This window comes from Aquila chrysaetos, chromosome 11 (assembly GCF_900496995.4).
Source record: "Aquila chrysaetos chrysaetos chromosome 11, bAquChr1.4, whole genome shotgun sequence".
In the NCBI taxonomy this organism is placed as follows: domain Eukaryota; kingdom Metazoa; phylum Chordata; class Aves; order Accipitriformes; family Accipitridae; genus Aquila; species Aquila chrysaetos.
Window position 1 is genome coordinate 8,758,091 of NC_044014.1, and position 23,028 is coordinate 8,781,118.

At 37.5% G+C, this 23,028-nt stretch overlaps 1 protein-coding gene across 1 annotated transcript in view; it reads left to right on the forward strand.

Annotated features, from left to right (window-relative positions):
* GFRA1 (GDNF family receptor alpha 1) overlaps window positions 1–23,028 on the forward strand; it is a 152,447-nt gene that overhangs the window by 107,749 nt on the left and 21,670 nt on the right. Inside the window, 3 exon segments of the mRNA XM_030030973.2 lie at window positions 481–590; window positions 5,760–5,894; window positions 10,382–10,560. Of these exon segments, the coding sequence (XP_029886833.2) occupies window positions 481–590; window positions 5,760–5,894; window positions 10,382–10,560 (424 nt within the window).

Here is a 23,028-nt window from a genome sequence, read left to right on the forward strand (position 1 = left end):
ACTCTGGGCAGTACCAAAGCAGGTCCTGCCTCAAGTCATGTAGTAAGAGAACTCTGTGAGCACAAACATACAGTTTAGTGCAATCAGTAAAACAGCAGAAACGGTGTTCTGAATCTGTAGAATAACAGATTCCAGTTAGAGTTCAGATCCAGGCAAAATGACTGCTCATATGATAAAATTGCTCTTTGTCTTTTTCTTTTTTTTGGCATGAAATTGCAGAGCATTTCTTTTAGTAAAGGGAAGGCATTTCCCTGTTGTTCTGTCCCTTTTTACTGTTTTCTTACACTTTTTTGTTCTGACTTCAAAAATGGATTCAGGAAAGACATGCATCTTAGAAAGAGACTCTCATCAGCTGAAATGTGTCCAATATACATTTAAGTTAAAGGATATTAAGCCTTGTCCAAAAATAAGAAGAGTGTAAAAGGTAAGAATGCCTGCAGGCTTGATTTTTAAAGATATGCATTTTTCTTCACATTGCAGATCTCGCCTTGCAGATTTCTTCACAAACTGCCAGCCTGAGTCACGGTCTGTTAGTAGCTGTCTGAAGGAGAACTATGCTGACTGCCTCCTCGCTTACTCGGGGCTTATTGGTAAGAAGGCAGGGAAAGGTGGGGGCTTGCTCAGTCTAAGAAAAACACCCCAACTGTATTTTGAAGGCCCACATAAAATAAAAGCTGTGGAATGTAATACTGTACAATATGATACTAGGCAAAATTCTCCACCTGAGTGTATTGGCCCTGTGTTACCTTACAGAGATTCCTGGGGTAAATTTGTACTTTGCAAGGAAATTAAGGATAGAAGATAAGGAGAGAAAGGTGCTTGAATTTGAAATAAGTTCAATCTTACAAAGTAAGGTTTATTAAGGTGGTTGAATTTGGACAGGACCGTGACGTAGGAAGTTAAAAAGAACAACTGAAACTGCAGCTTGGTTGATTTTGCAGCTGTCATCACGAGATTGGGTAAATACCTCTTGGTCTTCAGGGAAAGTTTGCAGGACGTTTGAGGAATGAGACGGTAGACCAACCCAGCCTTGTTTCACTTCCAGCTGCTATTCTTTCCATGATGTCCTTCTGTCCACTCTAACTGTTGTCTGAGATGCCTGTCAATGGAGGTGAACTGCGACCAAATTTATCTTCTGAAATCCTCTTCCCTCCCCAACATAATTAATTTTGTTTGCTGTCACCTTCCTGACTGTCAGCAGGCACAAGGGTGCCTTTATATGCAAGCCAGTTTCCATATACCACACGCAGTATTTGATTCTTGGAAGAGAAAGATCATCTCAGGAAGGTGAACTTGTTGTAGAAATACCATGGTTGGGCAGTAAAGAATAAGTGAATGTCAAAACTCTGAAACAAACAAATTTTAAAGGCCACCAGATAAGATGTTTTTAAACTTACAGCCTGCACCTGCTGCGATGCAGTAATATCCCCTTCTGTTGGGCGTGAAGGTCCCAGCTGAGGCCCTGAAGCAGATCCTGCTGTTAAGTAAATGTCTCTGGAGATAATATCCAAAATAAAATATTTCTAAAATAGGTTGGGTTTACTGAGAAGTGACTGAAAGCTATATTCACTGGCTTATTATTCTAGCAGCTAACAAGTGAGGTAAGTCCATGTGGCAACTGGTAAAATAAGATGTGATGGTTTCAAAGGATATGCTTCTATGACTTAAGAGATGAAGTATGCAAAGGGTATAACATATGAACAGTTATGACAGAATGTCATTTGACTCTAAAACAAGGAATTGAATAGCCTTGAAATCTGATCTAGTCAATGAGATTAAGAAGTCTAGCTGCTGGCAAAGAGTAACTGTTACTAATAGATACTTCTGGGTAAGAACTGCCAAGAAGTTCTTGCTGGACTTAGTGAATTTTGCTGGCAGTTTTGTTGGATCCATTTTTCAATTTAACCCCAAGGATGACCCAGTTCCTGTAGTCAGGTGTTTTTGTGTTACTGTGGCTGAGCATGCTGCAAAACACTGTCACACGTCAGAAATGTGGAATGGATCCCTAAGGAGTTGAAAGCAACATCCTTCCTGCTAGCCCCTAGACACATGCAAAAAGATAGGAACTGACTACTGTTACAAGGGTTTTTAGTTCTTGGTAGTAATTCTGATAAACCAAGAAAATTACCAAAACAAAATTTAATGTGCTGAAGCAGTAAATTCCTTCTTCCGATATCAAGCTGATATAAAACTGACGTAAATTATGTGAAGACCATCAAATTTGTAAGATGCTGAGATAGAAATCAGAGGTACAATCTTTCAAGTGTCTGCTTAGTATATAAAAAACACAGGAAGAAGAGACAGATAGACTGTAGGTAAGAAGCTGTTACAGATCCATTCATTCATCATAGCTTCAGGATCTCCAGGTGTTTTAATTAAGATAAAATATTGCTCATTAAAATAAAATATTATTTAATTTAGCCATTTCATTAAATGTAGCAAAAATTGCACGTCCATAGAGTTTGTTCAGGAAATTGAGAGTTCTTTATGGAAGGTACAGTGGATATGATTCTGCTGTCACATACAGTGATGTAAATCAGAGTTAACTTCACTGAAACTAGTGGAATCCCACCTGAAATGAATGACTTAAGTGGAAATAGAGTCAGGCACAGTTTTTGTATGAGGTGGTTTACAAGTTAAATGGAGAACAGTCTATATAGGGTGCTTTAAGTGCATCAGGGTGTTATATATATAATTTTAAAGATATGTGTATTTTACAGGAATTTTGAAAATATTAATTCATCGCTTTAGGCTCTTCATTGTAGTAATAGGGATAAATTAATATTTTTTTAAAAAATTAAAGGAAAAATATAAAAAATTATTAAATGCAGAATAAGACTGGAGCTAGCCATGTTTGAGATTCAGTACTTTGGTTACAGCCTAGTTAAACTATCTGGACCTGTCTGTACTCCCACATCAGTTAAGTATTGCTCTAAGTGCTGACTTTAAGATCTGCTTTAGTATTTATTTTCTTACACATTTTCCCTTGTCTTTGGTAAAATCCTTCTAATTTCCCTGGGATTCCCAAGAACTCCATGAGAGTTTGTGTGAATAAGCTGGAGTTGCTATGGGCCAAAGGAACTTCAGTCACATGCCCCTCGTCCTGGACTCGCCATCCATCTCCTCATTCTTAATTGACCTTAATTTGAGCAACCTCTTGGCTGTGTTCAGGTCAATTTTTGTTTTTTCTAAAATACGGAGACCTGACTGCCTACTATTGTGACCATCACAGAGCTATTTGATACATAGAACACAGAAAACCAAGCATGTCCTACTTTACTGCCAACTGTCATGGTTTCTCTGATCCGTTAGTGTCCTTCAGCAGAATTTCCAAGATGCCAGCTAGCGGGGAGGGGAAAGGGGAAGGCACACACATTGCAGGGAAATAAGAAAATCCACCCCAGGAAACCAAGCATATAATCCGCTTGGGTTCACATCTGCCCCCAGGTTTAAATGACAGACTGATTTTCTACTAGCTGCTCTTTCAGCCACTCTGTTTTTGCTGGATGTACAGTTTGTGTGCTGTGTATACACATTCCTAGTCCTGTCTTCCCTGTATTCATCAACCCTAATCGTACCTTGGTATCTGTTACACTTTTAGCCCCTATCTTGACCCATTTTAATTACCTTATTACCTCTTTGTGATAATAAGGTCTTACATCAGTGACCTTTTAATTTCCTTAATACCTTTCTGTTTTTTTAACCCTTCACTAAGCGTTTGCTACTTAGCCTTTTTTTTTTTTTTTTTGAGGCCTACTGTTTTCTTTCCATTTGCAAAATCCTCTTGATTTTCATTTTCTCTCACTTCTTTCAGATCATGTTACATGGTTGAAATAGTGTACTGAACCATCAAACGGATAATGGACAGATATTTTCATTTGTTTTTAATTTAAAATCATTCCTCTTCATATTTATCTACTGTCAAGTTTTCATTAATGGTGCAAATGATATTTGCCTATTTTACTAAATTCTGTACCTCCATTTAATAAATTTTGAACGGTGCTATTTACTCATGTGCTAATCTCATGTAGAATTTGAGCAATTATTACTGCAACTATCTGTTAAAAGCTGGGAGTAGATAAAGGTATGGGATTGCATTCTAATTTAAGAACACCCCAAAACAAGACAAAAGATGCTTTTTGTGAGTTCGGCAGTGGGACTGCATTCATTTTCAAATACATTACTGCCTTTCTCAGGCCAGCCCTTAATGTCTGTTCTCCTTTGTCTCCCATGTCATGTATGAAGGTGTTTGCATGTTGATTTGTTCAGTTCCCAGCTCTGCCTGGTGACTGAAAGGCTATTTGACATCATTCTGTGATTTGTGTTATTTCTAATGTTCCTTCTTTTAACTTGATGTTTGATAGCCCTTTCCTCTGTGTTATTGCAGACTCTTGGACCCTGGACCTATGGACCAAATTTTCTCTGCTAGTATACACTTTGGGTCTCTAATATTTATCCTTCATCTATTCCATCTTCCTAGTGACTACTTTGATGTCAGTTTTGAGGAGATATGATCACATTTCCTCATGATACATAGCCTGTCCTAGAACTGTAGATTACCAAGTGAGGAACATGTTTCCTGAAACAGCTGTCACCAGTACAAGTCTGGAATACCTGCCCCTTTTTATTTAATCTTTCCTGTTGGTCAGACAAATAAAATAAAGGTTCAAACTTCTCAATCCTTAGGGAAGTTTGAAATCTCTGACCTGCCGGGGCAATGCCTTCCGTGAGACTACTTGTTTGAATAAGTGCTGATCATTTAACAGTTGCCTGATCCAGATGAGTGATGAACAGTTGCTGTGTATCTTTTAAGACACAAAATGCATTCTTTGGTTTCATTTCATTCTTGGTAGCCTTGAGTTGACATAAAAATGTGAGAATATTTACCGAAGAATTTGTAATAAAGTTAGAGCTAATCTGTGGTTGCAAGTTGTTGACAATACTTAGGAAACAATCACTGTAGTGAAAAAGTAGTGACACAGCAAGATTAATAGTAATTTATTTCTTGCAAAGAATCTAGTGTACCATTTTATGCATGCTGGTTATGTTTTGGCTTTGTTCATCACCATAACCCACTCTGTTGGCAGGTCGCTAATGAGCACTATGGGGTTAACGCTCCTCCAAGATGTATTAGGGCTCCTTTCAGCATGACTAGCATTCTCCTTGCTCCTGTGTTTCAGAAATGGTTTTTTCAGGCTGGCTACAGACTCAAGGAGGAAGCTCAGGCCTGGATGTCTAGTTTCAGCCATCTATTTGCAGCTAGAACAAAAATGAGAAAAAACACAAGTGAGGAACAAAAATTGGATTTTTAGAGTGCAACTCTAAGGACACAGGTCCACTTATGTTTGATTTGGCAGCAAAGCCCTTTTAAGAGGTTCCCACCTTCTTCCAATCCATCCCTCCCCTGTGCCACAGTTTTCCCCTTGTCAATTCTGCTGTTACAGCTCTCTGTGGGAATGCAATATAAACCTTTTTGGAAGAAGGGAATGGGTCTTTACTGCATGAGTCATTTTACAGTCCCTAAAGTGGTTGCATTCAAAGAACCAAGGGTGTGCAGTATGGCATAGGGCTGGATGTCAAAGGGCATAGGGAGCCAGGAGCTGTTAAGTCTGGAAGTTAGAGCCCTGCCATGGGTCTGCATTGCGATTCCAGCTCTGAATACGTGACTTACCAAGTGCTGTTTGCTGTCTTCTTAGAATGGAAAGAATATTCCAGTGCAAAGGTTGCTCACAGTACTGTACTTCACTCTTTATTAATAGGCACAGTGATGACACCAAACTACATAGACTCAAACAGTCTCAGCGTTGCCCCATGGTGTGACTGCAGCAACAGCGGTAATGACATAGATGAATGCCTGAAATTTCTGAATTTCTTCCAGGACAATACATGCCTTAGTGAGTACAAAATCCGATGTCTTAAATGTGTTCTAGGATGTTTTCTGGAATTTCTTTACTGTTTAAGTATGTTATGATACATCAAGGCCATCTTTTTGCACTTCATAAGCACGGTTCTGCTGTAGGTGTAAGAATTAAGCAAGCAAATATGCCTGATACTATGGTTTATGACCAAGATTGCAAACATGAGAAGCTCTTGGAAAAAAATTCAAATAACAAAGTTGTATCGTGCAGAAATATGGTTATATCACAGATCATGTTAGGACCCTAACAGTCAGGCAGCATCTGTACCAAAAATTTGCAACACCTGAGGGGCTTCTGTTTAATTTATGAACTTCATATAAAAAAGACATGTAGTTTATGATATGAAGGATTTGCTGTAGGTAAGTATAAATTGGATTGTGCTTGCAATTTATAGCCAAGCTTCAGGTTTTTTAGGCTACTTGATCTCAGATGCCTGTTTTTAACACAGGTCTGGATGGTACCTATTTTCAAGATTTTGTTAAATTATTGATCTTTTTTTTTTTTTTTTTTTTTTTGTCAAACTCACTTCCAAATTAGGGACTGTTATAAATTTCAGAATGGCTCAGTGGAGTCGATTTTGGCAGGTTCTCTTTTCAAATTTCCTGTCTGCCTGGAGCAGCGTAATTGGATGATGTGGAGTGTGCATCAGAGTTTTAATTTCAGATAAATGAGGAGACCAAAAGAGCTTGGCTTCCCTAGCCTAGCAGAACAGAAGTTGAAAGGATACGTGATTGTCTTCTGAAATTGCATTAGAGGGGCAAGCCCAGGGAAGGAAAAGGATTACTTAACCTAGAGGACAATGTTGGCACAAGATCAAAAAGCGAGATATTGGCCATACATATTTAGGCTCGAAATTGGAAAATTTTTTACCACCAGACTAAAGTTAAGAAATAGGCTTCCAGCAGGAGTTTTCAGGGTAGAAAACTCGTACCGGTTTTAAAAGTCATATTTCATCAGCTTATGAAAAGAAGCATACATTGTTGCTTTTTTCAAAAATAGTGAATGAACTCGATGATCCAGACTGTCCCATCCAGCCCTGTATACTTGAGCTAATGCTAATGCAGGGTTCAGTCTGTATTTTAGTATAGCGGTCTGAAAATCTCCATTGGTAGCTTCCCAACAGGCAGCATGTTGTGAAGACATGAGGAGCTTTGCATACAAAAAGTGAGTGACTTGAGTTGCTATTTGATACACTCTTTATTAAGCTTTGGAAGAATGAATAAATTACTCAAGCTCATTTAACAAAAAAACCCAGAAAACAGTTCAGACTATGATTGGATTAAAGTTAACAGTATAGCATCAGACCTTCTTCAAACCTAATGGGGCTATCATTTATATATACTGTAATACATCAGATTTTATTCGTTTGTGAATATATTATTGCCAGAATGTTACAGGTTCCTTTTAGAACATAAAGACAGAGCGATCGCTTGTCCTTTCTTTTGCTATCAGTAAAATAGCATTAATGAAGACAAATCAAAGACATTAGAGGTTACTGCGAGACAAATTATAGTCATCCTAGCTGTAAGAGATGTCTTCTTCATAAAGAAATTAAAGATGTTTCTAGTTTAATAAAAAGTTTTTTCTCTTACAGAGAGTGGAAAAAGTTCCAATTTTTTTTTTTAATTGTTGTTGTCATTAATGGGCTTTACAGTGCCTGAAGAAAATGTCATTTGTTTATTGCACAAGATTAAAATCCCTCCCACTTTTTTTAGACAAAACAAAAATCCTTTTTCCACGATGGAATGAAACTAGGAATTTCTTGCTAGTCTGTTTTGCTAAGGTATACTTCCCCTTCAAACTGGAAAATAAACCAGTAATTCGGGCCATTTACAGGAGATGCAGAAAACCTGGCTTAAATGTTTATTCAAAGCCCATTTGGTTATTTATGCAAAGTGGAATAGCTGAGACTGTACCCTGAGGGTTAGGGGACTCAGAAAGCAGGAGACCTGGGGTCACATTCATACTGCGCATGATGTGGAGCTGGGATATGAAGCCGGGTTTACCATATCCCACATACACACCTGAAGTCCTGGTCTTTCTTGTGCCTCTGTATGCACTTGCCTGGCAATTCCACTCTAGAGTTGAAAAGCCTTTTGCAACGGAGTGGAAACCCTTGAAACTAGGGTGGAAATTTTGATTTCAAAAGGTGGGTGTGAAAATACAACTGAAAATTCCAGTCTGCTAATAATTAGTCCCAATAAAGACAAACATTGCATTGTTTTCTTTTTACATGTATTAGATAAAGTGTTTCTTTATCTCAGCATTGTCCTGCAGAACATGGCTTTATATCAGAACTGTGAAATTGGCCCAATCTCAAGAAAGCTAAAAATCCAAAATAATAGGCCCCAAGTAAGCTATATTCCACCCTAAAATTTGGGGCTGTGTATTACCTTGCTTGTACTTTTATCCTTTTTATTGGAAGATACAGGTTTATTGGTAATATTACAGTGGTCCTAATTGCTGCCTATCCAGTTAGGGTTTGGCCAATCTTAAATTCTGGAAATCCATCTTAAGACTTTATTTTAGCTACTCTGAAAATGAATGTCCTGACATTCATTTACATACTCTAGAAATCCTACTGAACTGAATGGGATTCAGTGTATCTACCTATCTGTTCAAAGGATTTGTTCATACCTGCTTCATACTGCAGTAAAAGGAATTGGCAAGTGGGAGGAAAAGCATGAAGTAGTCAGTTAGTTAATAAAAATTATTGAAAGTACTTTTACGAGAGCAGTTACACACTTGAAACACCTCCTCACAGTCATTATGGTTTTTTAAATCTATTTGAAATACATATGAAAATTATATATATAAAATACATATTTAAAATATAATTTATATGTTTTAAATATTACGAAAGTATGAGGAGGGATGGAACACCTCTCCTATGAAGACAGGCTGAGAGAATTGGGATTGTTCAGGCTGGAGAAGAGAAGGCTCCGAGGAGAGCTTGTTGCAGCTTTTCAATACCTAAGGGGGATTATAAGAAAGACGGGTACAGACTTTTTAACAGGGCCTGTAGCAACAGGACAAGGGGTAATGGTTTTAAACTAAAGGAGGGTTGATTCAGGCTAGATAAAAGGAAGAAATTTTTTACGATGAGGGTGGTGAAACACCGGCACAGGTTGCCCATAGAGGTGGTAGATGCCCCATCCCTGGGAACATTCAAGGCCAGGTTGGACGGGGCTCTGAGCAACCTGATCTAGTCGAAGATGTCCCTGCTCATTGCAGGGGGGTTGGACTAGATGACCTTTAAAGGTCCCTTCCAACCCAAACTTTTCTATGGTTCTATGGTTCTATCGTAGAGTCATAGAATAACTCAAACTGGAAGGGACCCATAAGGATCATCGAGTATGATTCTATGAAATAATTAAAGAAGATTAATCGTAAAGACCACTTTTACTTAGAAAACTGGAAGGATTGCATGTATTTCTGTGATCCTTCTTGCAATAATGGAAACAACGAGTTGCTGTTAATTTAGGAAATCATAGGAATATATTGTTTTTATATATTGCCTTATTCAGGTAAAACCTAGAAAAATATCATTCCGCTCTTCCCGCTTTGTCTCCATCAACCCAGCTGATTGTGGTGCCTTTTATGAATTCTTCTCTTTGTATGTTGGAGTTCTAAGAACTAGTATCAGAATAAAATACATCTTTTTCAGATGAGAATTAGATGTAAATTATTTTATAAGGCAAGGAATACCACTGAGAAGTAGTATTAATAACTTCCATATATTAGTCCCCAGTGAAATTGTTTGATTTCTTCTACAAAGAATCTGAAATAAGAAATCCCTAAATCCATGTTGAATCCCCAAAGACTTGATTAAAAACTGTTTTTCTATTTGTTTATAAAAAACCCCAACCAATTTACTCTTGCCATAAACACACTCTTTAATCCCATGAAACTATGATAAGCTTTTTAACTTTTATATTCTGAAGTTTTAGTTTAAGCATGCTTCCCTCACCTAATTATGCAGATTTTGATTGAAAACTGTAAGGAAAAGATTGTCTTAGTTAAACCATTTTGTAGTTATAGGCGTATTAGTTTTACTACAACAAGCTGTAGAAATAAATTAATATTTTGCCTGCTCTCTGTTTTTAGTTTGCTATGTAACATCGCCTGCCTGAATTAGGACATAACATTAAAACTGTATTCTAAATCTTGAAAGTAAATTTTTGAGGCTTTTGGGTGGTAACAAATATGATTACAGTAAGTCCCAGAGTTTCTGTCAAGAATTACTGGGAACATTACAAAGAAGAGGCTGCACCAGATAATTATGTGACCCCAGACTCTCAGTTCATGTTTCTGACATGTTCAAAATTAAGACGCATTTTGCAGCATAAAAATTGAGTTTCTATAAATACACACTTTCAATGGAATAATAATGGTTACAAAGTCAGTTCTGCTTTCTGCCATTTGTTTAGAAATAGAAATTTTCCTGTGATTTATTTTTACAGAAAATGCAATTCAGGCCTTCGGCAATGGTACTGATGTGAATGTGTGGCAGCCAATCTTACCAGTACAGACCACTACAGCCACAACTACAACAGCTTCCAGACTTAAAAACACAGGTTCAGAGACCACCAACAATGAAATACCCACCCACAACGATTCACCAGCATGTGCAAACCTGCAGGTAAGAGAGTCTTGTACTTGTTGCAGTGCATAAATGAAAGTTTTTCATAGGTGTGTATACAGAGTAGTCTCCTGCTGCATAAATAGATGCCTGCTTAAATTGGAATATCTGTTTATTCCCATGTTGTAGTTAAAACCCGGATATATTGTAAAATATCAGACACTCCTATTTTAAATCAGAAACATGCATATTTCAAAGTTGACTTTATTGCCTCTCTGACTCAGAAACGGGGCATAGTATTTAATTTGTTATCACAGGTTTGGATATGAATGTGGCACTCTCCAAACCCTGCCAGGATATGTCAGATTAAATTAATCCCCTGAGTAATCCAAATTCAGAGGCAACTCTTAATGTCAGCTAGCATGTCCTGCTGCCTTCTTTCTTATGTTATTGGCAGTAAACTTAAGAGGTTTTTTAGCTGAGTAGGGCTGGATATTAGAGAAAATGTGGTGCTACAAATTACATGATGAAAAAGCTGGACAAAGATGGAAGCTATTTTGAATCAGGTGCCTTCCTGAACTGGGGTCAAGGTTGTGATGTGATTTTGGCCAATGGCTGCAGCCATATTCTTTGACACTTCAATTAGGCTATTCATGGTGCATCACTGATTCTGGATATAAAGAGGCTCATCACTTGCTGAAGGCAATATCCTAGCTCTTAGAAAGTTTGAAGAACTTGGGCAGGAGACAACAGCAAAACCAAGGCAGGAAAGAGGTAACAGGAAATGTAAGCTGGAAACATCTTTAGGCCAGATTAGAATCTGGGGTTATAAACATTTCTGGTGGTTTAAATGCAAGATCAGGTCAGGGATAGATCAGCTTGGCCTGTTTATTTTTGTCTTTACAGAAGGAAAATTGCTGTGTGACACAAACGAAAGTGTCCAACTTTTAAGGTCTCATCTGGTATTAAGATACATTTTTTCTGGATTCCCAAACTCTTCCACACTTGTAGCATTCACATTTCACTTACTTATAAAAAATTGATTTTGTATTCTTCATATTAAACTGTATCAAAGTTTCCATGTTCACTAAAATGGGCAATTAGTATCCCTTGGAAAAGGATTTTGCTTCTTAATTTTTCCTGCACCACTCTCTCACCTTCATCCTTTTCTAGTTTCTCCTTTTATTTTGCATTGGCAAATTGCATATAAATTGACAATTTTCAGAGGCATTACGGAGTCACAAAGTGTATGGGGTTAATGGTAGATGGTGTGGAGTTTAGGTCCTTCTGTTTTAATTCTATTTTTCATATCTATGCATTCATTATTAGTTAAGCTTTGTAAGTCATTGATGCAAGGGAGATAGTTGTAGGCATATATTTCTATATGCAGTAGTCATTTGACCAAATAGAATATGTTAAAAAGAAATGTAACCTTTTAAACCTGAAACTTGGAATATCTTGCATTTAAAGCAAGACCTTGGTGGGATATTATTATTCATGTTATAGTAAAAAGTTGTTTCATGGGAGAGGTCACATTTTCCTTCAGTGTTTGTAGTCCCCTATAGAGTAAGGCCTCCAGATGCTACCGAAGTACACATGATAAGGAATGAACTGAAGAAATGGCAAGTGATCACATTGGATTCAGTTTGATTTGCAAATGGTCCTCAAGCCTGAATAGATGTCCCAGTGCTTCGAAAATGAATGAAATTCTTCCCTGTCCTTACTCCTGTTACCCTGGCATTTTGAAGTCGCATCCCACATGAGTTTATCAGCACTGGTTTAAAGCTATATTATGACTTCAAGTGTACCCCTGATATACTTGACACAAGAAGTAAAGATCTGTAGGGAAAACAGCTTCCTTTAAATAAATTCCCTCTGCTGTTTTATAGAAACTATAGATAAGTCTGCACTAAAAGGTCACTGAAGTTATGTGAATCAAGCAGTTCTATTCTTGTGGAGTACAACATTCTGGTGCTCACTACTTCCTTGTGTCAGAACTGAAACACAAAGAACAAAAGTCTTATATTTTAATGCATTTTTCAAAAAATAACTTACGAATAGAGCCAAAACAAGCCCACACTTTTTAAGAAAGAAACCTGTGTTTGTTGGACAGTATGGTGCCACTTTGCATGTGAGACTGAAACCTCAATGCAAATTTTACAAAAGAACTGGAGGCATTCGTATCACACTTGGAGAAGTGTATTCATTCCATGGCTCTCCTCCCATGAAAAATATGCCTTTGTAGTATTTTCAAAACATGAACTAGTGCGACCAAAAGCAATCTGAAGGGCTTTGTTATATGCTTAGCAGTTGAGCTGAAAGGTTTCAGAAAGGCAATATAGCCTAAACACTATGAAAAGTAGAATTAAAAGCATTAGTCTCAGCACAAAAAGACAATGGCAGAGCGGGGATAAGGAAATGATCATTGAGATGCTATAAAGCTGCATATCCCAGTTAGTGGGTTTAAAAATACAGTGAAAGAAGAAAGAGCAGGAAGTGATTGATTAGTATAAATTGCCATGAACAAATACTAACCTCCTGGCGTTGTAAAATACAGGGCACTAACCCAATCTGCCAAGAGTGTCACTGACTGAGCAATTTTTGATACATTTTTTTCTAACTTGTTCAGTATGTTTGTATGAAAAGCAAGAATATACTAATGGTTTTGTCGCTGTGCCATGTTTTCTCTTGCACACATGCAAACCTGGGAATCAGAAGGGTTGTGAATGCTTGAAGAAAATATGAGATCCTCTTTGTTTACCTGTATTCAATATTTTTTTTGAATACCTGTTGAAGGTTTGGACTTCTAAATAATTTTTGTTTCAGTGATGCTGTTTAGAAATTGTTCTTCATTACAACTTAACCATTGCTACAAGAATTTACAGTTCTCCTATTATGGTGTTATTTTCTTATTTCAAATTGACACAGAGAAATGTTGATTTCTGATATGTGTTTATTTTATGTTTATATATGGATGGATTTGTGTAATATACCCTTTTTTTTTTATCCCTAAATTAAATCAGCACTCCATCTTTGGCAGGAAAACGCTTAACTTTGTCAAGCATCCTATAAACTCTTTTATAAACCTGGCTTCTAACAAAGTTTGCTAAACACAGAGAGGAAATAGTGGTTAGTTTTATATAAAATGCTAAATTCAAGTATTTGTTGAGGTGCTTGACATCTTGCAAAGGATCCTCAGCACCACATAAAAATAATTCATAAAATATTGTGAACAAAAAGGAAGATGAATGCCAACAACATTCTCCTTATACAGGCACATTTTATTAAGTAATTGCCATCCCTATCTTTTTTCCTGATAGCTTCACTCTAACATTTTCTATTTAACTGACATATTTGTTTATCCTTCATTCTCAATCATAACTTGTGTTCAGTACGCCAGTCAAAAAATGGTTATGGTCTTTCAGTCTCACATTCTATCACCACTGCTTGAACCGTCATGTTGGATTATTTGAAAGGGACAAAAGAACAAGTTTGGATGTGTACTCACACCATGTATTCTTCAAGAAAAATGCTGCTTCTGCATTTAGGAGAGATGCATGGAACTGAAAGATGACAATGAAATAACTTCAAGTGATAGATTAGACTAGATTAGACCCATTGTAACTACGTCATCAGCAGAGGTAAATAAAAACCTAAGACTTTCATACTGGGTTTGCTATAATATTTTAGAGGACATTTTGCACAAGACAAAAATGATAGAAGTCAAGATGGTTAAGGCTGTTTAAGGCTAAAATTATGCATCAAAATCTATCAACTCCCTAGCTAGTTCTATACTTTGTTTTCCCATGTTTATTATAAATGTCTTGCTCTAGTTAACCTTAGTTCAGCATTCAGAGGGAATTCAAGGTTTTTGTGCTTTTGAAGAAATAAAAGCAGTGGACACATATGATTGAGATATAGATGGAAGGTAAGTACTTTTCAGTCAAGTCCAGTATGTGAATGTCTTTGTGCTCTCAGCAGCAAAACTAAAAAATTACGAGATAGGAATTAAAAGCTCAAACATTTTGTGGGGAACAAGGAGCAAAAGAGAAATCTAGGTACTTAAATATGTCAATTCTTTCTATTTGCATGTAAGATTAGTGAGTGTTTAGAACAGACGTGGCTCATATTGCAAGCTGTTCTTCCACAAATTCACATAATTCCACATAAACGTGGGATTTTAAAAAACACCTATTATGGCGAGTCTTAGGACAAAACCCGTAGACAGGGCTTGTGATTCTCTGAGGAGACCAGGACTTAAATGTGACTCACGGACTGAAAATGACTGTGCTTTTCAGCTGTAGATCTATCTGTTGCAGATCTTCAGCACTGTGTGAGGAACTGCTAATCTGGTGTTTGAAGTACCGTCTATAATTATTTAATGTAGCTTCCCATGTGCTAAATATTATTATTATAAAGTATTGTGTAGGTGTTTGGAGAGGGTTAAAAGCTTCAGTGTAGTGTTCTGAGGATCAAGGCACAGCAGGTGTGGAGCTTCATGGACTGGTAATTGGGTGGTGGGTGAACATAAGCAGGAAACACGGGCAGCATGTAGGTGTGTTGTTGATGAGGGGATAGTACAACGGCTGAGACGGTACGCTGGAATAGAGACAAAGGGAACTCGATTTATCCCCTGAGCATCAGCATTAACTCTCCCATATGCCTGGAACCCTCTTCCCCCATCCCTTCACGCAGCCTGTGATCTTTCTGTTTCTTTATCATTTTGTGAAAAATGAGCACTGTCCTTTCAAATGCCCCGCCTGCTCTGTCCTTTGGGAGAAGTCATACTTGGACCTCTTCCTCCAGGCATTGCAACCACACAGAAAGTTATAGTCTGGGGCAAAAGATGGACAGGAATATAAAACTCCCAATGCTGTGCCAGAACAAAATTAAAAAAAAAAAAAAAAAGAAAAAATAATATTGACTAAATGTTTCATTTGAAAAGATTTAAATTTACCTCCTGTGTTTCCAGGATTAGCTGATATAATGGGGTCAGCCTGGTGGTACAAGTGATTTAGAGAACACCTATTGGCAGCTTTTCTTCTGAAAAAGCAGCATCTTTAATTTGCTTCAGTAGCAATCCTGTTGTACCTGAAGAAGTCTTGTGTGCTTTGCATGTTCAGATTAAAATCTGACAGCCAGGGATAATTTAAAGTTTCATCTTTAATCTTATACTTCTAATTTGGGGAGCACCTAAGAAAATTCTGTGTTTTACCAAAACGGAGACTGCTTTGTCCATTGATTTCATTGGCATTGATTTCAAGTGAAGTTAATCCTTGTTTGCTTCAGCACCATGCTGTCCTCAAAAAATGTGGATATATAAAATTTGGGTCCTCAAAAAATGTGGATATATAAAATTCCCTGAGACTGTATTCATTTACTACATGACTCCTGCACCTTTCAGACAGAACCAGAGAAGGTGAGGTCACCACGAGCGAGGGACAGGTTTGAGTTTTCAGTCTGTATGGCAATCTTGGTGTTCGCAGGCAGGGAAGTGGTCAGCAGTCCACCTGCATTACTGTGCAAACAGTGGACCTCAGTGCCAAAAGGCTGCTTTGCAGTGAACATATACATACATACGCACTAGTGGTATGATCATGTAGACTGCTCCCACTCGGAGCAAGGTTGCACTTGGGTTCTTCACTGTCTTTGCCAAAGAATTTCAGGACCACACAAGATAGATCATTTTCAAGCTTGTTGAAATCCTGCTGAAGTTAAAGAGCTGATTAATAGAGCTGATTAATTTCTAAGTACAGAGAGACTTTTGCCTCTCTTTTGAACATTAAAGGAACAGTTTGAGGATGTAGCCAAGTATCATACCCTTTAGGCTCAGAAGTATCATATTAGTGTCAGTGTTGCTATGAGACATCAGCGATCAGTAGTCAGTAGAAAATTGTTCTCATTTACCAGCCTTGGTTGAACTTCTTAGTTGAACATTGGGCTCCATTGCAGGATCAGTCACTATTTGTGGAGTAAAATACAGGCTAAAAACTCTCCGACAGTGTAAGTCAGCACATCTCTATTGTTATCATCAGAGCTACACAGATGTACAATGATTAACGTTCAGTCTCTTTGGCATGTAGAGCTCTCTGTAAGTCTGGACCTTATATTCAGTGATCAGTACTCTGATGAAACATTTTTAATGTTGGAATTCGGCTGTAATAAACTTCTGTTTCCAAAAGACAGCAAAATGGTTTATTTTGCATATTAGAATTACAGTTTAAATTATGGTTTTTTGATTAGCATGCTTTTCATTATACCGAAGTATTGTGCATGTATACTGCTGGAGAGCATAATACTTCAGAATTATTTCATCAATGATAAAATATTTTACAGTTCATTTAAAAAAAAAAGTTTTAATAGTCTGAGCATCTTTAGTGTATTATAATAATACAGCGCTTTATAGCAGACTGTAAAACTCCAGGCTACAGTTTTAGGAATCATGCAATTTTGTTTTATAGTTTAATAATTGTTCAATTGAAAATGAGTATGAGGTTACTAAAAACCAATTTAATGACTTACAAAAATACAACTTTATTAAAATGTACTACACACCTTTACAGAAAATTGAAATTTCTTTGGACAGATTATAGTTCTTATCCTCAGAAAGAATTTTGCAAATTATTGCTACTAAAAGCAGATGTAGCATTTGCAGTGTTCCCCTAAGCCACTGTTGTTTCTACGTTTCACATCAGTATCCTCTTATAGGAATACCCACAAAAATACAAAGTGCTGGAATAAACTGGAATCAGAAAATTGGATCACATCAGATAAGCCAAATCAAACTATTCATAGCCCATGTTATTACTTTATGTGGTTCTTCATCATATTAAAGGTATTCCTAATGCCAGCCAACTTTAGTTCTCAATCAAATATCTGGTCCATCATGTCTTTCCCTTTTAAAACAGATAACTCACTACAGCCTGCAAAAAACAGCCATAAAATGGAGTACAGTATTATAATTTAATTTTAAGGCATAACTACTACTAATAAAAATTCTAGGTCATTGCATTGCGATGGTAGATGTTTAATCATATTGTCTTTGGAAGTATAGTTCATAATATATTGTGCGTTTATGGGACTTGACAAAGTGCTTTGTTTAAGACATATTGTTTGCTGTTAGCAAATATTAGGTTTTAGCCATGACTTTGCTTCCATTTATACTTGTTCAAGTGAAAGTAACTCTGGTTATGGCAGCAGGCTGACCCTGCTGCAAAGCAAGTGCAGGCAAAAGCGATCGTGTCACCAGGTTTTTAATGGAACGGAGAACAAGAATAGAATCATTGAAATCATTAGTATTTTTTTATTTTAACTGGAATAGCTTGCAGGAGTCCTACTTATAGACCAGAATCCCATCATACTAGCTATTCCACAGGCTCATAATGAAAAGGTACTCCTGACCTTAAAAACCCAATGAATTGCAGTTAACTTCAGTGAAGCTAAGATATCACCTCATAGCCTTCATTTGTTCTGAAAACCACATAGTGTATTTGAGTGCTCTAGAAACAATAAATATTTTACTATTATAAACTATGTTAATGCACTGTGTTATCCTCAAAAAGTATATCCACAGAGATACATGAGGAAAACCAAAGTAAAAGACCGGTACTATCTCAGATAATTGCTACAGTTGTCAATACAAAGACGTTTCTTTCTAAAGTATGAAAATAGCTTGGCAGTTGCCAGAATAGATCAAATTTAACAAATAAAATCTTTATCAATTCTGCCATTTTTGAAAAAATTGTTATTTGCTAGGCGAGCAAAAGGATTTCACAAGACTTTTATAATTGAAATGTATTTTTAAACACTGTTATTGAAGCAGGTATTGATGTTTTTGTTTTGTAGTGTGACAGTTTAGGACAAATGACAGTGTGGAGGCTAAATAATTTTGGATAGCAAAGCATTTTAATCACAAATGCATACAGTTTTACAAATTACATCCCTTCTCCGTCTTGGGGGGGATGGTGCAGAGGGGTGAGAATTCGGGAGCAGAGTAGCAATTTGTTGCACAACCGCCTCGTTCCGTGGGGGAGAAGGCTCACTGCCAGAGAGGGACCCTGATGCGTTGTGCACAGTCCTGCTGCAGGGTCATGGGGTTTGCCTCGTTTCTTGTCCTGCTCCCTGAAATCCCCAGAGGTTGGAGAGATGTTCCTAGATCCTGGAGTAGGGTTGTGAGGCTGCCCGCCCCAGAGTCTTTTCCCAAAATCTTTGTTCCCCGGTATTTTTATGAGTCCTTGGGTGTATGAGTGGGTAGAGAAGAGCTCATGGATGACAACTGCATTCAGATTCCACTATGATTCTCTGATTTGCTGTCACCCTCGTTGGCTCTTGCAGTCTGCTTGTTGCAGACACTTCTGGACATTTTTGCGCCTCTTAATGATCAACAGGTTGTTTGTATAGATTAGCTATCTATTTCATAGAGCACACCAAACCTGTGCTGGTTTTTGGGACAAGTGGTTGATCATATTTTTTTCTACTGCTACAGAAAAGTGTCCATTAAAGTTCACTTTCTTATGCTCAGAGCTCGCTCTGATTTATTTTCAGTGCAAAATAATTTTAAAGAAGATAAGAATTGGGTAATATACAGAAGCCACTGCCCTGTTGTGGTAGGTCCTGAGCAGCTTTCAGGGAAATAGCATTCTCCACAAGCCTCAGGAGCCTTGTGCACTTGTTTACTTACCTATTTCTTAGTCGTTTCAAGTGTTCAGGTTGCTTTGTTGCTGGTTTTAGCTGAATCATTATGAAGAATATAGTAGAGTTAAAGCATGTGAGGAAGGTGTATGAATTTGAGTACTCCAATGCTCAGAAAAATAGGAAGGATAAGCTGATGTTACCCACTGGATGAAAATGGGCTTGAAGCATTTACCATATTCTCTCCTTTTACGCACCTTGCAGAACATGCCAATTGTGGAAGTGGATGTGGCAGCTTTGTTCATCCTCTTACACTCGGTCTCATGGCAACGTTACTTTCCCTAGCACAGAACTGTAACCTTTCCTCTGGAGGTCTAAACATCTCTGCAGTACCAGCAAAGAAAATCACACTGCTTTTAGAGAGATAGATTCCCTTAAACTCATACATGGATAGCAGCTCTAAACACAAAGATCCTTTTTAAATACCTTCCTGTACTCTTGGAAACCCTCCCTGTTGGAAATAATAGAAATTCAAGAAATACACTATTTTATCATGGAGGAAAGTTCCCCTTCAGGAAACGATAACCAAGACTAGTTCTGCCTATTTATGTGATGTGAGTTGTTAGACTATTATTCTCAATTTACTGGCATTTCTACACCATGTCGAAACCTCACTTCCAGTTAGCCATTAGTCTTTATTAGATCCTTTTCCTATCTGTCCCTTCCTTTTTTTTTTTTTTTTTTTTTTTTTTTGTCCTTTCTTCTTGGCGATCCATTCTGTAATCTGGGCACTCAACTGCCTCATAGACTTATTCTGGTATAAAATTATCAGTATACATTTTTCCATATTCCCTCTAATGATGTCATGGCTAAGTGCAGATTCAGGGGGGGAAAAGGCTGCACAAGACTGAGCTGGAGGGATGCTGAGCCCATATGGCACAGGAGGAGTCACCATGCCATCGCTGGCTTGGCTGCCTTGGAAGAAGGGGAAGGGGGAAAGGGAAGGGGCTGGGCGTTATGGCCATACTGGGGCGTCGTTAAGAGATTGGAGTAGGTCTGTATTTTGACTTGGGAAAAATGTCTGAGGCAACCCTGCTTCCTTATCCTTGAGTAAAGAGGATACATTGCCTTCCTCTGTCAACAGCAAACCCGAGTACATTAAGTATGTTTATGCATATAAAGTCCTTTGAGTATAAAGAGGCAATCGCACGACCTAATTGAATTCTGCTTTTCTTTATACACTTGTAAAAATGGAATAACTCCACAGCTGTGTAAATTACAATTATCCTTAAGTGTACATTGTAATTATCAGTTAGTCCTTACATATGTATACATCATTCTTTGATATTTCTATGTAAACCATAAACTAATGTTCTTAAAAAATAAACTACCCAGGCTCACAGTTATTGTGTGGCAGGTATGATCAAAAGCATTTCAGTAATAATGAAGAAGATTTTTTAGGAATAGTTTCTTCCTTGTAACCAGCAGCAAATGAAATATAGAAAAGCCCAATGGAAATTAGAATACAATAATAAGTAATCATTCTAAATCATACATTGGTGACAAGGCAGCATAGCTGCAAAAATAGTATACTGTTGTAGAGCTAAAATTCAGAACCTTTTCCATAGCATGCCTAAATTTTTCAAGTACTCAAACCAAGTTTATAGGACAGAAAATGAAACGCAGTCTTTTAACCAAATTGGCTAACATATACTCTTAATAAAAAAACATTAATGATAACAAAACATCTGAACATAAATATATTTTTGTTCTGCTTTTAACCTGTCTGTTCATTTTACTTTTAGTCTTCACTGTACATTAGTAATCAAATACTGGAAATAAATCACACCCTTTATCTCCTACTTACTTTTTATCACTCTGACTCCTAATCAGCTGTCTTACCTGAATAATAGATTTCTACGTTACTCTCAAACCTTCTACTCTACAGTATTTTTCAACTTGCTATTGAGTTCCAGAACATGAGACGCTGTCACCCATTTCGGTTCCTTGCCTTTGAAATCAATACGAGTTCAAAACATTTATTTTAGTCTGTACTTTGGAGGAGAGCCTAACTATTTCACACCAAATTATAGTTCTAATCAGTGGACTTGGCCTAATATTCCCACCTCAGGTTAAGCTCTCCTGCAAGCCTCGCTCTTTCTGTGAGACACAAGTAAACAGACTGACTGTTGTGCATAATGGGGGATATTTTTTCATAGGTTCACTCAGCATGTGTCCTAAAGAATTATAGGATTATCCTCCCTCATGTCTTTCTTAAAACAGAATTAAGTATTCAGGGCAGTAATTTACTAAATACTGCGTTACATGGTACTACTTTATTTTTCCAGATTGACATTTTCAGAAGCCTCAAGTTGCCTCTAATTCAAGGCTAGATATGCATTACCACATGCACATAAACATTTGGATGTACTGAATTCATGCTCAGATTTGAAATGTGTGCATTCAAATTTGTTATGTACATTGCAGTTAAGACCAGGTAGGATCTAAATGGCTACCTGGAGTCATAAGTACCTAATTTGTGCAGAGAGTTGGATAAGTGGTCATATAAATTAAGTGTGCGTGGATGAAAGCAAAGCAGTTACAAGTATCCGTGAAAACCTGTTCCTAAATTTGTGTCTGCACAAATGTAAAAAGTGGCTTGATAGAACTTTTCTGACCAACAGTGTTTAGTATGTTTTTTACAATGGCTTGCCCTCCTCTAGAAAAAGTAGTGCATTAACAGTTGCATGGATCCGAGTTAAATTCTTGAAGACCATTATATAATGAATTCTATGTCAGTATGCTATTCTGCACACTTCAATCACATACGCACTGTAATTATCTGGTTCTGAGGGCAAATTTAGGGATCTGTTCTTGCAGGGAACTAACTGCCTGTATACAATTTCAGAAGTCAAATGCAAATTCAGAAGGAAAAATTGTCCCTTTTTTCATACTGATTTTGAACTTAATTAGTTTGACAAATTCGTGCAACTATTTGCAGAATCATGCTCTCATCAAGAGTTGGCCTAACCCTTATTACTTTTGATTAAGATTTCCTGATTATTCCTAAGGATTCAGTCACGGTTATTTGCAGATGAGAAATTCAGATTGTTATAGGCACAACTGAACAGGTTTAGATAAAAAACACACCCGGTCTATACCCAGAGAACAGCTTAATGAGGATACTTGGGAATCATTAATTAAGCAGAGGCTTTTCACCTTCAGGCTGATGGCTCAGATACAATGTTGTATTTAGTAGCAGTACAACTCTTTGGTAAGTGCCCTTAGTGAGAGAGCTCTGCTCTTTGGGTGCTGAACTGGATGCCCTGGGTCCACATCACAGGGACAGTCCCTAAAATACAAGTCATGCTGGCTCATGTCAGTGTAACAGGGGACTGGACTCTGGTGTTTCATGAACATTTAAAGAGAGCAACTGGCAAAGCTGCAGCTCCAAATAATCTCCAAGCCAGTGAGACGCATCTGCTCATATATGCTCTGCAAGTCCTCATTCATCATCTGCTGCCCTTTGTTATGTACAAAGCCTGTTGTAGTGCAATTACATTCATCCATGCACAGCATATCAGAAATGCGATGTCCCATGCTGTTCATGTGGTCACCGAGTGTGACCAGCATAGTGATATCCCAGATCCCTTTTAAGGATGCTGTTCTCAAATATTAGAGAGGCTAATCCCATCTTGGCCACTGAACATGGCATCTCTTCAACCCATTAAATTCACTTCTCACTGGGACAGCTCACTACACTAGTGCAGTATCATCAGTGCTGGTGTGCATATGCAGCCTGCATATACAATATACATACGTTAATATACAGGAGACGCAGCTGCATTATACTCATCCCTCACCTCCAGTAATGCTGTCTTAGTTCTGACTTTCCAC